Here is a 15904-nt window from a genome sequence, read left to right as displayed (position 1 = left end):
ATGGCTGTGAGAGCTGGACCATAAAGAAGGCCGAGCGCCGAAGAATTGATGCCTTTGAACTGTGGTGCTGGAGAAGACTCTTGAGAGTCCCCTGGACTGCTAGGAGGTCAAACCAGTCAATCTTAAAGGAAATCAACCCTGATTGCTCATTGGAAGGACTGATAATGAAGCTCAAGCTCAGATACTTTGGTCACCTAATGCGAAGAGAGATCTCTTTGGAAAAGACCCTGATGCTGGGAAAGATTGAAGGCAAAAGGAGAAGAGGACGGCAGAGGATGAGATGGTTAGATAGCATCACTGAAGCAATGAGCATGAAACTGAGCAAACTCAGGGAGGCAGTGAAGGACAGGAAGGCCTGGCGCAATATGGTTCATGGGGTCACGAAGAGTCAGACACGACTTAACGACTAAACAACAACAAAGCAGGGGTTACAAGCTCCTCTGGGTCTAAGCACTACCAGGTAGTGATTTGTCTGTGACACGGAGAAAGTATTTGCCACTCTAGACCAGATCACCATCTTCAGGCCACGAACAAAAAAGGCCAGTGTCTCTCTCCCACTATGTGAATTAGGCAGATGTTATTTGGGACAGCATCCTAAGCTGCTCCTGACAAGATGGCTTCCACGCAAGGGTTGATGCTCGGTAGAGCTTCTCATCTTGGGGACTCAGCACCACACCCAGAGTCGCCCCAATGAGCTCAGGGAGAGAGACCAGGACACCAGAGTGGAAGTCTATTGGCAGAGTCAGAGATCCGTAATATTCTTCCATTTTTCCATGCTCAACTTCTCAACCTCGGAATTCACTGGGCGAGCCTGGGTTCAAGTCTTCCTTACGGGAGGTATTCCTGCCTCATTCTGCGCAATCAAGGATCACGTTGCCTAAGCTAAAAAGCTGCGGAGCTGTAGTTGCTCCTAATCATTCTGATTGCCGTATTTTGTAGTTTTTCCAGTCTCAATATTTTGTGTAATAAAAAGTTTATATACGCTGAATGTAATTTTCAGTTTTGTTCCTAATATTCTTCCAAGCAGAATAGATTTTTTTTCACAACACTGGCTGTGTTTCGGCTTCACACAATATGGGCAAGTGTAAAAAGCATGGACCCAAAAACCCAGTGAACAAAATATAATTAGAGTCAATTCTCGTTATTTGCAGTAGTAAACATTCTATAAAGTTGCCACAAACACTGAATTAGCAAATACTGGAACCTCAGCTAGGAACTTTTTTGCCACTCTGCATGTCCAGGAATGACTGAAAGCACCTCAAGTATTGATTTTGCCATTACCGTACAAGTAAATTTTAATGAGTAGGCAAATTCACAAATATGGAATCTGAAAATAACTCCTCCCCTCCCAGCCCAGCCTGAAGAAGGGGGGGGCAATGGAGTAACCAGCTGAGAAGCCCCAGCGTCCCCTCCTCCCTCCAGGACATGCCCCCCCTTCTCTCCACTTTCTGCCTCCCTACAGAGGGGCTCCCGGCTCTGCTGCCCCCTGGAAGGGCCCCTTTTGCCTATTAATCAAACCACCTGGGTACAGGGACTTGCCCGGCTCCCCAAACTGGCCAGCCTATCGGATTCCCCAGGATTCCTCCCTTTGTAGCCCTCCACGTCTGTAAAAATCTTTAAGAGACTGCAGAGTCCTTGGTGCTCTCTGAGCTTGGTTGTTTTCTTGCAGACGTTTCGTTACCTGGCTAGGTGACATCTTCAGTGCTAGAATGGGTCGGGGTTTGCTCCCTATTTATGTACGGCAGCTTGCCCTGTCAGTGTTGGTGGGGGCGTGGTTTTTGTTTTGTTTTTTGTTTTCCTTTGGTAGTTCCTGGGGAGGAGCCATCCCAGCAATATACGTCCTCCTAAGCTCCTGCTCTTTTAAAAACTTCATTATTTTTAAATAGTTGATTATAGCCAGTCTTTTCTTCTTTTTTGATAGTTTTAGTTATAATAAGCCTTTTAGAACATTGTAGTTTTTAAAAATTATTTTTATATTACACTGGACCCATCAATTCCTGGCAAATAGAAGGGGTAGAAATGGAAGCAGTAACAGACTTCATTTATTTGGGCTCCAAGATCACCGCAGACGGAGACTGCAGCCATGAAATTAAAAGACGCTTGCTCCTTGGGAGGAAAGCTATGGCAAGCCTAGATAGCATATTAAAAAGCAGAGACGTCACCTTGCCGACAAAGATCCGCATAGTCAAAGCTATGGTTTTTCCAGTAGTAATGTATGGCTGTGAGAGCTGGACCATAAAGAAGGCCGAGCGCCGAAGAATTGATGCCTTTGAACTGTGGTGCTGGAGAAGACTCTTGAGAGTCCCCTGGACTGCTAGGAGGTCAAACCAGTCAATCTTAAAGGAAATCAACCCTGATTGCTCATTGGAAGGACTGATAATGAAGCTCAAGCTCAGATACTTTGGTCACCTAATGCGAAGAGAGATCTCTTTGGAGAAGACCCTGATGCTGGGAAAGATTGAAGGCAAAAGGAGAAGAGGACGGCAGAGGATGAGATGGTTAGAGAGCATCACTGAAGCAATGAGCATGAAACTGAGCAAACTCAGGGAGGCAGTGAGGGACAGGAAGGCCTGGCGCAATATGGTTCATGGGGTCACGGAGCGCCGGACAGACGAAGAAAAGGGCGGGAAGGCGATGGCTTCCCGGTGGAGAAGATCGCCCCAGACCGAGCCGGGAAGGCGGCGCTGAGGGGAGGCAGGGGCCGCCTGGAGTAAGGGGTTGTTTAAGATTACCCCTTTGCTATAGCAGTCGATCTCTGAGGCTGGGCTGGGATCAAGAGAGCCACAATGGCGCCATTTCAGGAGCGCCGCCGTCCTGACTTCTTTGACCCCCGAGAGGTGCAGCAGACTCCTGCGCAGCCTTCATGGCGGGGAGGGGGCGGGGCTTCGATTCGGGACAAAAAGGCCGAGGCGCCGAGAAGAGGCGGGCCGCGGGAGGCCGCTTGCCCGCCCGTCTGCGCTTTCGGAAGGGAGGCCGGGGCGGGGCCCCTGCGGGAGGCTGGCTGGGGAATTCTGGGGGTTGAAGTCCACACGTCCGGAAAGCGGCTTCCCAGCGTGGAGACCCCGCCTTCCGCCCCGCCCCTCCCTCTGGGCGGGGCAAAGCGTCCCTCCGGGGGTCCGGAAGCCGGAAGCCGCGCCCGAGCGACGGAAGGGCAGGGCGGGGCGGGGGCCGCCCTGTTCCGCCTCCTTCGCCCGCGCAGGCGCTCGGGCGCGCCCTCGTGGCCGGAGCGCGGACGGGGGCGCGCGCGGCCATGGCGACGGCGGCGGCGGCGGCGGCCGCGGCGCCGGAGGTCTCCCCGGAGCGGCTGGCCGAGGCGGAGGCGCTGCTGGCCCAGCGCGTCTCCGAGCCGGTCCGGGCGCGCTGGCGCTGGGCGGTGAACCTGGGCCAGCCCAACCCGCAGCGCTTCCGCGCGCAGCTGAGCGAGGCCCGGCGCGGCAGGGACGCCCTCCTGGCCCGGGACGCGGCGCTGTCGGAGGCGGAGCAGCAGCGGCTGCAGGGCTTCCTGCGGCTGGAGATGGCGCTGCTCCGCTGGTTCCAGGCGCGCGGCGAGAGGGAGGCGGCCCGGCGGGCCCGCCGCAGGAAGCCCGCCGGCGGTGCCGGTGGAGCAGCCGCGGGCGGCGCGGGGCCTGCGGGGCCTGCGGGGCCGCCGGCCCTGGCACGCGGGGAGGCGGCCGGCGGCGCCGCGGCGGGACGGGGCCGAGAGGAAGAGCCGCCGCGCGCTTCGTTGCCGGCCGCCGCGGCAGCGACAACGTCCCTGGGGAAGGTGGCGGCTTTGCGCGAGGCCCTGTTCGGGGTCGTGGCGGAACTGGAGGAAGCCGAGGGCCGAGGACGGCCGGTGCGCACGGCCCGCAACCTGGAGCTCGCCTTGGCCGCCTTTCTGGACGACCGGCTCTGGGAGAGCCTCCGAGAACTGGGACAGGCCGTTCGGCGGGAGGGGCGCGCCCGGGCGAGGCAGCTGCTGGCCCTGCGGGAGGCCCTGGAAGAGGAGGGCTGGGCCGAGAGGGCGGAGGGGCTGCGGAGGGAGCTGGAGGGGCTGAGGATGGGCCTGCAGGAACCGCTGCTGGAGGGGCTGCAGCCGCTGCTGGAGAAGGCGGTGGCTCTGCTGCGGAAGACGGACTGCTGGGAGGTTGCCTGCCTGGAGAAGGGCCTGTGGGCGGGCCCGCTCAGAGAGGCGGAGGCCGCCCGGAGAGAAGCCGGAGCCCTGCGGGAAGCCCTCCGGAAGGTCCCCCTGGGGCAGGGAGAGGCGGCCCTGCAGAGGGCTGGGCAAGAGGCTCCAGTGAAGGAGGCGCACCTCCTGTGGGAAAGGGCGGCGGCCCTGGAGACCCAGGCGATATCCTTCTGGTCAGACACACTGAAGGGGGCAGATGACCTTCTGGGGAAGGTGGATACCCTGAGGGCAGCCCTCCAGAACTCCTCCTTGAAGGAAGCCCTGTGGGAGAAGGTGGAGGATCTTCGGGATGCCTTGAGGGAAACCACAAGGGAGAAAGTCAGTGTTCTGCCCTTTAACATGTGGGAAAAGACCCCCCGAGAGATTTGCAGCCGCCTCCATCACCTTTGCCGTCAATGGCTGCAGCCAGAAAAAAACACCAAGGCTCAGATGCTGGACTTAGTGATCCTGGAGCAGTTCCTGGCCGTCCTGCCTGCGGAGATGGCGAGCTGGGTGCGGGAGTGTGGAGTGGAGACCAGTTCCCAGGCGGTGGCTCTGGCGGAAGGCTTTCTCCTGAGCCAGGCAGAGAAGAAGCAGGAAGAGTTGCAGGTGAGAGAACATCATCTCAGAAGCTACGAATTAAGAGTATGTTTGCATGCAATGGACATTGGGGTCTGCAAAGTTGAGGGCTTTTCTGTGTACCCTTATTTCTCCTTTCCTTCTCCTGGTATGTCAGGTCCAGCAGCCCTTTCTGGAGGCCATCCCCAAGCATCCCAAAGGAAGGAGAGATCCGTCAGATGTCTCCCAGGAGCTGCTTTTCAGGAGGATCCCCCAGGAAGACTCAAGTTGGGACACCTCAGGAGGTAAGGGGAGCCTTTCCAAGGGACCTGAAGTTCTTAAGAAAGATTCCAGTGATCTTGGATTGTCTGAGTCCTTTCTATAATGTTGTCTGCTGTTCTTTTAATTTTGCTTATAAAATTCTGCTTCAACCGTATTTGGTTCCCATACAGGAAATCACATTGCGCCCTTGTTATTTCTAGGATCATCTCTTTTTTCTGGTGGAGCTAAAAGAGTGGCTGAACCTCCAGTTCAGGTAGGAGAGAAACGTTAGTGAAGATACAGGGGATCATTCGGTGTCCTCCTGTTTCATTCTGGGACTCAAGAGCATTACTGTTCCTAAGCAACCTGAAATGGAGAATGGTAGAATCAGTTGTAAGGTCCCTTTCAGGTCATGCTGAATGACCTGGGGAATTCTGGGAGTTGAAGTCCACACACCTTAAAGTTGCTGAGGTTCAGAAACATTGCACCAGAGCATCTCTGACAAATGACTGTCCAGTTTTTGAAGCCTTGCCACTTCATGTGACAGCCTGTTTCCCTGGCTGGCAGCTCATACAGTCAAGAAGTTCCACCTGATGTCTAGCATGAACCTCCTTCCTTATAATTTTAATCCATTGGTTCTGATCCTGCCCTTCGGTGCAATAGAGAATAACCTGAGTAAGAATAAGTTCTCAGATATCACTTTCAGGTATTGGTGCTGTCCTGTCTCTTCTTAGTTATCTTTTGTGTAGATTTGATATACCCAAATCCTTTACCCATTCCTTATTAGGTTCGATTTCCATCCCTGCCCTTCACCATTGTGATAGGCCTCCTCTGAACTTGCTCCAATTCGTCACCATCCTTTCTGAACTATGGTGCCCAAACTGGATATGTGAGATTCTGAATGGGGCAGAGTAGAAGGGAATAATCATTTCTATGATCTGGACTTGATACTTCTTTTAATGCAACCCAAGATAATGTTTGCCTTTTTAGCAGCAGAATTACAGCACTGGCTCATACTTAACCTGTGGTCAGAAAGGACATCAAGTTCTCGTTCATATGTGGTTACAGGTAGTGTCAGGCCCAGCCCAAGAACAATGATGAAACAGTCCAGTCGAGTCCAGTTCCTTTATTTGCTTACCCCTTATAGATGGAATCTTGCCAGACTAAATCTATACCACAGCAACTAGTGGATCTACCCTGGGAGATTCTAGGGAGCGGCTATCCTGAATCTCTTAACTCTTCTCATGCTTCCCCTGCGGACTGTGTTGCCTCTTACCTCCTCCCCGCTCCTGGAATGCCCCCCCCTTCCTGATAGCCTTGATCTCCCACATCACTCTCCTCCTCATAGATACATTCCATCACAGATAGTCCTCGACTTACAACAGCAATTGGGACCAGAATTTCTATCGCTAAGTGATGCAGTCATAAAGCACAAACGCATTGCTTATTGACGGCGATCCCTGCAATCCCGGTTGCCATCATTAACTGAATCCCATGGTTGTTAGGCGAGGCAACTTCCTGCTGGCTTCCCACAACTAAAGTCAGTGGGGAAACCAGCAGGAAGTTGCAAGTCCCAGGCCCACAGGCAGATAAGTGGCTGCTGCCCAGTGGGGAATGGAGCAAGGGAGTTGGGGAGGGTGTGTGAGGGAGGGTCAGGGTGGGTGCGCGAGGGCGCAAGAGAGGCACCAGTCAAGGGATGTGAAGAGATCCGTGAGAGGTGCCGTGCGGGTCAGGAAGGGTGCACAAGAGGCGCCGTGCAGATTGAGGAGAGTGCACGGGGCTGTGGTGTAGGTCAGGGAGGGGGTGTGGGGATGCACGGGTGGATGGCATGAGTGCAGAAGGGCTGGGGGAGGGTACGCGGGTGGGGGAGACGTACCCCAGTGATGGACTTGCAGCCATCCCTACCGGCTTCCCATTTACTTTCTGGGGAAACCCTCAGGGAAGGTTGCAAATGGTGATCACGTGATTGCGGGGCAGTTGGCAACTGGTCGTAAGTGCAAAAGGGTTGGCAAGCACTCAGATCACGATCACATGACTGGGGGGGGTGCCTGGTGCTCTCCGAGTTGGCGGTTTTCTTGCAGACGTTTCGTTACCCAACTAGGGAACATCATCAGTGCTACAAGGGAGGGTGGGGTTGGCTGCCTGCCAGTTTTTGGGTGGGGGGTGGGGGTTTCCCCCGTAGTTCCTTGACCGGGGCATTGTTTTCTGCTCGGTGGTTTGTCCAGAACTAGCGAACGAATCCGTGGCAGCCGTGCTGCGCTTCACACCCGGCCTAGCCAAATACCCACCAAGTAAATAAAGTTGCGTGGGCATCCATTGTGTTGGGAGATGTTGCGTAGGTGGTCTGTTTCCTTTTTCTGCTGTTCTGGGTTGCTGCAGTGCATTTTACGCAGCTCCTCTTGTGGGAGGTGGGGTTGTTACTTGTGTTGCTTTGTTATACAAAGTAACTCTGTAACCAAGAGAAGAGAACTTTATAAAAAGAGAAGTCCTGTAGCTGCAGGAACAAAGTGCAGATCGATCTGGAAAAGAAAGTTAACTTATCAGCAGGGGTTAACACCAGACAAGCACTCAAGCAGAAAACAATCGCCTAATCAAGGAACTGAACAGGGAGCAAACCCCACGCTCACTTGCACTGGTGGTGTTGCCCAGCTGGGTAACTGCCAAGCTCGGAGAGCACCAGGCTCCTCAGTTCAACCCTGAGCTACGTACATTCTCTTCTATGAGAAAATAATCCATTGCAAATCTTTTCTTTGGGGATTTGTGAACAAAGCAGAGGATTTGCAGATCCTTCCTGGACTATTAATGGGGAAAACTTCTTTTTCCTATTTCAGGGTCTTGTGACCTTTGAGGATGTGGCTGTGTGTTTCTCCCAGGAAGAATGGGCTCAGCTGGATCCCCACCAAAAAGCCCTGCATGGGGAAGTCATGCTGGAGAACTCGAGGAATGTGGCCTCTCTGGGTAAGGGCCCCTGCTCTGCACTTAGAAGAGGCGCTTTGGGGTCAGGTGTAACCAGCTACTTGGCATAAGCCCGACTAGAGCTTCTGCCTGGGAGAAGGAGAAGATCCATTCCGGTGCTGCTCCGAACGAGGGAAGGTGTCAGATATTTCATGTTCGTTGGGGGGTACATTTGAGCTGGGGACTAGGACGTGTTACACTAAAGCATAAAGTGGTTCGTGGACAGCGCTGGAGGCAGAGACAGGCCTAAAACGGGGCGGGATTACAGCCCCTCTTTGTTGACTAATGCAAATTAGAGTGTCCTTGTGATTTGGCTAGAGCAACCAGAATATAGCACACGTGATGTGCCTAGTGAGGTCAGAGCTGTTAGGATGTAACTATGAGGTCATGGGGCCAGACTGCAAAGACCATAGGTTTTTTTAATGGATAAAAGAGGCAGTTCTGTCCTAGGGGCTTACTTTCTTCTGCTCCCCAGAGCTCTGCTTGCCTCCCAGGATCTTTTCCCAGCTGATAAAGCATCCTTTGGCCTTCTTGGTGTTTTATGGGTGAGCTGAGAGTTTTAGTTTCCCTAGGAAAGTGTTTTTGGTAATGGGGGTAAAAGCCAATTTGACACCCTATACTGAGCCAGTGCTTTGTCTGTCCTGGCTCTTCACTTGGCCCCCAGATCTCTTGCACTCTCATCTGATACATTGGCTGTAGATTAACACTGGTTCCCACCTCAACAACCACTAGTATCCTGGCCCCTAAGCCAGTCTTCTTTGCCCTATGAGCTCTTTGTGTCTGGTCAGGCAGGCTGTTTGTTTAATGGTCCTCCTTCCTTTCCTCTGACATTCTTCCTCTATAATTGCGAGGAACTTTGGACCAACTGCGGCAGTTTTTCTCCATACAAATATGTGAGTTTAACTTACTAGATAAAATATTGCCGGTTTTTTTCATCTGAAACCAAGAGCTTGAGGGTAAGAGGAGAATGAATGGGAAAGGGTATGTGGTCCAGAATAAATAGAAAATCATGGATAGCAAGCGACAAAAATTATAATAACCCAACGTGCAGTGTTATTTTAGATGAATGGCTTTTTAAAATGGTTTCTTCTGCCCATAAAATACAAATTTCCATCCCATGCAATTTTATACAGATGAAACTGGTAAGAACCTGCATCAGGAGTCCAAATTTGATCAGATTTAAATCAGGTTATTTTATATGGGTCAGAATAGCCTTTAGTATTTTTAGTTCTTGCAGTATTTCAGGAGGAAATTCACAATCACATCCCGTATTTTGATGTTTTATTTCCTTCTCTTAGTTTAAATGCACACTTCTTTCTTTTTCTCTGAAGGTGCTGTTGGGCAGGAGAATGTGAATTACAAGGAACTATTAGAAGCTCTCAGACGCAAAGAAGGAAGAGAGATGTTTGCAGATCAAACGGAACTAAAAAGTCACAAGAGAAACCAGTCAAAGGATTGGAGCAAGAAACATTGTGCTTTTCAATGTAATGAAATTCAAGATGGAGCAGTCCTGCAAGTTCCCAAGGGGAAAAGAAGGACAAAGTCTTTAGGGAAAAGTGTGAAAATATTCAGAGAAAATTTAGATTTAAATGAACATTATCGAACTGACTCTAAAGAAGAAGAGGATCAGGGCAGGGAAGATGAAAAAAGTTACAACTGGACTTTCATTCTTTCATTACGTGATAGAATCAATATGGGGGAGAAACCATATAAATGCAGAGAGTGTGGGAAGAACTTCAGGAGCAGCAGCCAGGTTACTTCCCATAGAAGGATCCACACAGGGGAGAAACCCTATAAATGCATGGAGTGTGGGAAGAGCTTCAGCTGGAGCAGTGAACTCACGTCCCATAGACGGATCCACACAGGGGAAAAACTTTATAAGTGCACGGAGTGTGGGAGGAGCTTCAGGAGGAACAGTCAGCTTGCTTACCATAAAAGACTCCACTCAGGAGAGAAGCCATACAAATGCATGGAGTGTGGGAAGAACTTCTTGTGGAGCTATCAGCTTACTTCCCATAAAATGATCCACACAGGGGAGAAGCCGTATAAGTGCATGGAGTGTGGGAAGAGCTTCAGGAGGAGCAGTGAACTGACTTGCCATAGAAGGATCCACACAGGGGAAAAACCTTATAAGTGCATGGAGTGTGGGAAGGGTTTCAGGGGGAGCAGTGAACTGACTTCCCATAGAAGGGTCCACACAGGAGAAAAACCTTATAAATGCATGGAGTGTGGGAGGAATTTCAGAAGGAACAGTCAGCTTGCTTACCATAAAAGACTCCACTCAGGAGAGAAACCATATAAATGCATGGAGTGTGGGAAAAACTTCTTCTGGAGCTATCAGCTTACTTCCCATAAAATGATCCACACAGGAGAGAAACCGTATAAATGCATGGAGTGTGGGAAGAGCTTCAGGGGTAGCCGTGAGCTTTCTTCCCATAAAAGGATCCACACAGGAGAAGAACTACACAAATGCTTGGAATGTGGAAAGACCTTTAGGAGCAGCAGTGAGCTTATGTCCCATAGAAACACCCACCCAGGGGAGAGGCCATACGAATGTATGGAGTGTGGAAAGAGCTTCTCTTGGAGTTCTCAGCTTGCTTCCCATAAAAGGATCCATTCAGGTGAGAATCCATGTAAATGTGTAGAGTGTGGGAAGAGCTTCAGGGGAAGCAGCGAACTAAGTTCCCATAAAAAGATCCATTTAGGCGAGAGACCGTATAAATGTATGAAATGTGGAAAGACCTTCAGAAGGAACAGTCAGCTTACGTACCATAAAAGAATCCACACAGGGGAGAAACCATATAAATGCATGGAGTGTGGAAAGGGCTTCTTGTGGAGCTATCAACTTACTTCCCATAGAAGGATCCACACCGGGGAGAAACCGTATAAATGTGTAGAGTGTGGAAAAAGCTTCAGGGGGAGCAGTGAACTGACTGCCCATAAAAGGATTCACAAAGGGGAGAAACCATATAAGTGCGTGGAATGTGGAAAGAGTTTCGTGGGGAGCTATCAACTTACTTCCCATAAAAGGATCCACTCGGGGGAAAAACCATATAAGTGTGTGGAGTGTGGAAAAAGCTTCCGTCAAAGCAGCCACCTCATTTCCCATAAAAACATTCATACAGGAGAGAAACCATATAAATGCATTGAATGTGGGAAGACCTTCAAGAGGAGCAGTGAACTCACTTCCCATAAAAGGATCCACACAGGCGAGAAGCCATACGAATGCATGGACTGTGGCAAGGGCTTTAGCGAGAGCAGTGCCCTCACTTCCCATAAAAGGGTCCACACGGGAGAAAAACCATATAAGTGCAGGGAGTGTGGGGAGAGCTTCAGGTGGAGCGGACAGCTTGCTTCCCACGCAAGGATCCACTCTGGGGAGACTCCCTAGACTAGCCTTACTGGGTTCTTTTCATACATACCTTGTCTTCCTGTTATGAAGTAAAACAAACTTTTGAAGCCATGACTCCTGGCTGCCTTAAGCTGACTTTTGCCCAAACCTGAAACCAACAGCCACAGAGGAAATTAATGTACTGGGGGAAGGTTTATAACCATAGGGGTAGGCAGTTTTACATAAGATGGACGGGCTTTGAATGGGCTTTAGTCATTTCAATGTGCCAACACTATTGCACCTTAAAAAATGACAAAATCCTTTAGTTTATGCTTTGTGTTTCTGATGTTCACATCACAATCTCGGACATTTCTACACCAACACACAGAATATGGGAAAGAAACAGGGTGATCTTGATATCCTAAAGCAGGAGGGCAAATAGGTTTGTCGCTGGCATCGCTAAAACCTGGAATGACACGTGGTTGGTGCATAGTGTTGGAAGACAGCAACTTACTCAAAGGGAATAGTGTCACCCGAAAGGGGGAACATTTTACTGCACATGGAAAAATACGTGGCTGCAGACAGATTAATTAATCGAAGCCTGAGTTCTGTTAAGAGCATTTGGGTAAGAGTAAAATCAGAGAAACAGAAGTGATCCAAATAGCATATAGACCACCTGGATGGCAGAACTGGTGGGCGAGGCCTCTCAATGTCAGGTGACCAAACTTTATGAGGCACGTAACAGGAACGGGAGATTTCAGCTACTCTGACGTCTACTGGAACTCTAATTCTGTCGAGAGTCAGACGTCCAGCAAATTCCTCCTTTCTTGCTGAGAACTTTAGCAGGAGGTTGGAGAAGGAACAAGGGGGTCTGCTCTCCTTGACCTGACGTTTACCGATAGGGAGAAATAGTGACAGGCGAAGGCAGCCGGATCCTGGGGGAAAGTGGCCGTATCATCCTTGAGTTCATGATACCAAGGGGAGGAGGAATGGAGGAGAACCAGACTTTTATGCTGGGTTTCAGAAGAGATCGGATGCAGCGGCACGAACGAGGAAAGTGCCTGGGGAGGGGTAGGAAATTCTGTATAATTCTGTGTAAGTGTAACAATGTACCGAAGGCAGAACAGCAAAATTCCAACCAGAAGGAAATACGGTAGACGTTGAAAGATACTGGGCTTTCTACAAACACTGGAAAGAAGAAGGAGGGAGAGAGATCCCCCTTTTGAACAGAAGAATTGGGGTTGTTTCTGTATGTAGAAAAGGGCACATGCTATAGAACAAGAGTCTGGAACAAGTCTCGCCTCTCTGTAAGGAACACACAGGTAATGCCCCAGGGATGGAAGAATGGTTTCTCATACATAAACCATTTTAGGGTATTCCCATTTGTTGGTAGCACTGCCAAGGAGAGCGGAAGGTGAAGAAAAGCAGGCGCTGAAGCTGAACAGGAAGGGAATTCCTGTGGTTGGTTTCTCACCTGGTCAGCAAAGGTCTCCTCACCTAGGCAGGTGATGGCCCTCTTATTCTTTCAATGTGATAGTGTTAACATTACAAACATTTCTTTCCCCTCCTGATACTGTGCACCAGTACCCAGGTTTTTACCAAAGTTAAAACACGTTTGCTGAGCTGGGCAGAGCTATGGCTTTTTCTCTCTCTTCTTAACTTTGCCTACCTGTTCCAAAAGCCTCACTGTGTGCTATGGGAGGAAGGAGGAAGAGAATACCAGGAACAGGGATAACAAATCATAGGAAAAAGGAGCGGCAGAAACTTCCTGCTCTGCCAAATACCTCTGTCAGGTAGCAAGTGAGGCTCTCTGGGGCCAGCCCCCGTGGCCTGAAGGTGCCCAGGAGATCCAGTCCTGAAGGAGGACCTAGAAGAAGCAAAGAAGGGCTGGAGCCAGCCAGGGCCCAGGAAGAAGAGGCCTCCAGAAAGCAGCCTAGACTTTCAAGGCAATGGAAGATGTTGAAAGCCCACTGGCCAAGAGAGAAGAATCTGCACGTGCTTTGCCTCCTAGACTCTGTCTTTCCCGCGGTGGATCCCATCTTCAGTATCTTTCAGTTAACTCTCATCTTGATAAGATGAGTGAACTCTCTTCTACCTGTGCCTGGCATGTATGACTTCACAGGCCTGTGTCTTTCATGGCTGCTTTTGTAGGGCAAGAAGAATTAGGCAGGACATTCAGAGTTGTAAGTGTAATTTGTTTCTTATCCCTTGTAAGTGAACAATCCCCAGGTAAACAAAGTACTACGAGGAGTTACGTTGTGGTGCTGTGGGTGACGCTTGTTATGTGTAAGCAAGAGCCAGGGAAGAGGAAGGGGAAGCTTGGCCCTCAGGCGGATTACACCCCAGAGAGGTCCTTAAGCTCCAGGTGCTGGGCTGCTGGCACAGACTGAACACGCTCACCTGGGTTGGGGGGCAGCAATGATGTCCTTCCTGCTGGAACGTCTGCTGTAGCTCTGCCCGGGTATCAGTGATGGCTTGCCTGCCCTGGCCCTGCAGCGTGAGGATGCCACGGCAGTAGTCCCTTGCCTGTGTCGCGGGGGTTTTGCCGAAGAGAGGAGAGCAGCACGCTGCAGAGGAGAACCGTCTTCATTGCAAGGATTCCAAGAAAGAGGGGCCCCGAATGAGAGAAAGGCAGAGATCCTGATACGCTTGGGGGTTGAGAGGCGGGAAATCGGGACCTGATTCGCCGGCGAGTTTTGGATAGGCGTTAAACAGGGAACAAGAGTTTTTCTACGGTGAAACAAAAACGCGCTTTGCAAGGAGACAAGGGTTGCACTGCCAAGGAGAGCGGAAGGTGAGGAAAAGCAGGCGCTGGAGCTGAACAGGAAGGGAATTCCTGCGGTTGGTTTCTCACCTGGCCAGCAAAGGTCTCCTCACCTGGGCAGGTGATGGCCCTCTTATTCTTTCAATGTGATGGCGTTAAGAGGGCTCTTTCTGCATGGAACATGGTCATCCCTGGGTCATGCCAGAGCCTGGGGCTGGCCCTGTTCTACATGTGCAAGTGGCAGGGGGGGAGGGCAAGAAACAGCAGAGGGACATGGGGGCAGAGTTTGCTGCAGGAGAGGCAAGGGGGAGGGGGCAGAAAGAGAGGCAGGGGAAAGGGGGAGAGTTTGCAGCCTTATTTTATTATTTCCCATTAAAACTCCCCCCTTTTGCTGCACCTCTTTTTAGGAATAGCCAAAGGTCTTTGGTTTCCTGCACAAAAGTTTGGTGCAGAGGGAGCAAAAATAGGTAATTAGTAAAAAGGAAGAGGAGAGAAATGCCAATGAAAAACAAGGCCTTTTTGGCAAAAAGGGAGATATTGGGGAGCCAGCCACCAACCCAGTTAGTGAAGGAACTGAAGTCCAGGGTGGCGTCCTGGGTGACGTGGAAAAGACCAGTTATCTGCTGGATCACATGCATATTGTTTTCAATCTGATTATGTGGGTTGACATAAAAGCAGCAAGATGTGTTAAGCACCAGCAAACTCCTTGTGAATGGTTACTGCAGGGATAGAGGAAATATTGTGCAAACCACTCTGAGGTAAGTCTGCTGCTGATTGCCTGGTCTCATTAGGAGTGATGGGGGGTGGGCAGAAAGAAGAAAAAAGGGTTTCCCTGGGGAAAGGGCTGACTGGGATATGCAAGTAGAGTGGGAGAAGAGATTTCTGAAATAGACTCTGTATTATAGTAATGGAGAGTATAGAAGACAGTGCTGAGTGGGGTATTAAGGGGGTGCGTGAAGTGGGGGTTCATGGGTCAGAGGAATTCACAATTGCCCCAATATCCGTGAATGCAAGGGAGCCCAAAATGTAGACAGGAGTGCCTGAACAGTGTCTTGGGCTAAAAGAAACCAATCTCCAGCCCCCCAAAAGTTGCAAACGGGAAGTGTTTGACATAGTTCTGACAACCAATTCAATTCCCCCCTGAGGTCCACTTAGAAATGTCTACCACTCTCCCTCTTGGCACAAGGCCGAGTTGCACTAGAGGCAGAAGTCCAGATATTGAAGTGGTCGAGCAGGTTGAGAGTTGGTTGAGGCAGGTCTGGACATGAAAAGCACAGGTCTCTCCTTCTGGTTCTCCTTTTGGGGAGAGGCTTAGAAGAGTCGGTCCCTATATTGTCGAAGGCTTTCACGGCCGGCATACGATGGCTGGTGTGGGTCTTCCAGGCTGTGTGGCCGTGTTCTGGAAGTTTTGTTTCCTAACGTTTCGCCAGCACCTGTGACCGGCATCTTCAGAGGGCAGGAGCACAGACAGGAGCAGTTCTCTCTGTGCCCAGGATGATGTGACCCTGTTGTGGGTATTTATAGAGATCAGTGAGGGTGCCTGAAGGGTGTGTGTGTATAGGGGGGAGGTTGGGTTACTGAGTGGCTGCTTGTTTTGGTGTCAGCATATGTGTGTATCTTCCTGGGGATTAGGCAGGGTTTTTTCTTCTATTGAATTGTTAACGAGGGGCTGCTGGGGGTGATTAGCAAGTTCATTGTGTGAACTGTTCACATGTCCTGGTGGTTGAGCTGAGTTTGTTGACCTTTTGCAGGCTGTATTTTTCAGGATTGGTAGCCAGGTTTTGTTGATTTTTAGACTCTCCTCTTTTTTATTGAAACTCTGCTGGTGTTTGTGAATCTCAATGGCTTCCTGGTATAGCCTGGTATAGTGGCTGTCGGTGTTGTCCAG

At 50.6% G+C, this 15904-nt stretch overlaps 1 protein-coding gene across 1 annotated transcript; it reads left to right on the top strand.

The window, feature by feature from the left end:
* Positions 1-3150: 3150 nt before the first annotated feature.
* Positions 3151-14289, top strand: LOC103057021 (uncharacterized). The gene is made up of 5 exons (XM_088151228.1): positions 3151-4756; positions 4884-5010; positions 5188-5240; positions 7798-7924; positions 9253-14289. The coding sequence occupies exons 1-5, from the start codon at positions 3251-3253 to the stop codon at positions 11310-11312; spliced, it is 3873 nt and encodes a 1290-aa protein (XP_088007354.1). The 5' UTR covers positions 3151-3250; the 3' UTR covers positions 11313-14289.
* The last annotated feature ends 1615 nt before the right edge of the window (positions 14290-15904 follow it).

The sequence above is a fragment of the Python bivittatus genome, unplaced genomic scaffold, assembly GCF_059951505.1.
Source record: "Python bivittatus isolate LINGU-HERP-01145 unplaced genomic scaffold, Pbiv_v1 ctg000650_np1212, whole genome shotgun sequence".
Classification (NCBI taxonomy): Eukaryota; Metazoa; Chordata; class Lepidosauria; order Squamata; family Pythonidae; genus Python; species Python bivittatus.
Note: the sequence above shows the minus strand (reverse complement) of the source record. Positions and strands in the feature narration are given on the sequence as shown.

Excerpts from the sequence above, each read along its gene's own strand:
- LOC103057021 (XM_088151228.1), top strand. The coding sequence starts at position 3,251 with ATGGCGACGGCGGCGGCGGCGGCGGCCGCGGCGCCGGAGGTCTCCCCG. Across the intron at positions 5,011-5,187 it reads AAGTTGGGACACCTCAGGAG|GATCATCTCTTTTTTCTGGT; the intron begins GTAAGGGGAGCC and ends TGTTATTTCTAG. Across the intron at positions 5,241-7,797 it reads TGGCTGAACCTCCAGTTCAG|GGTCTTGTGACCTTTGAGGA; the intron begins GTAGGAGAGAAA and ends TTCCTATTTCAG.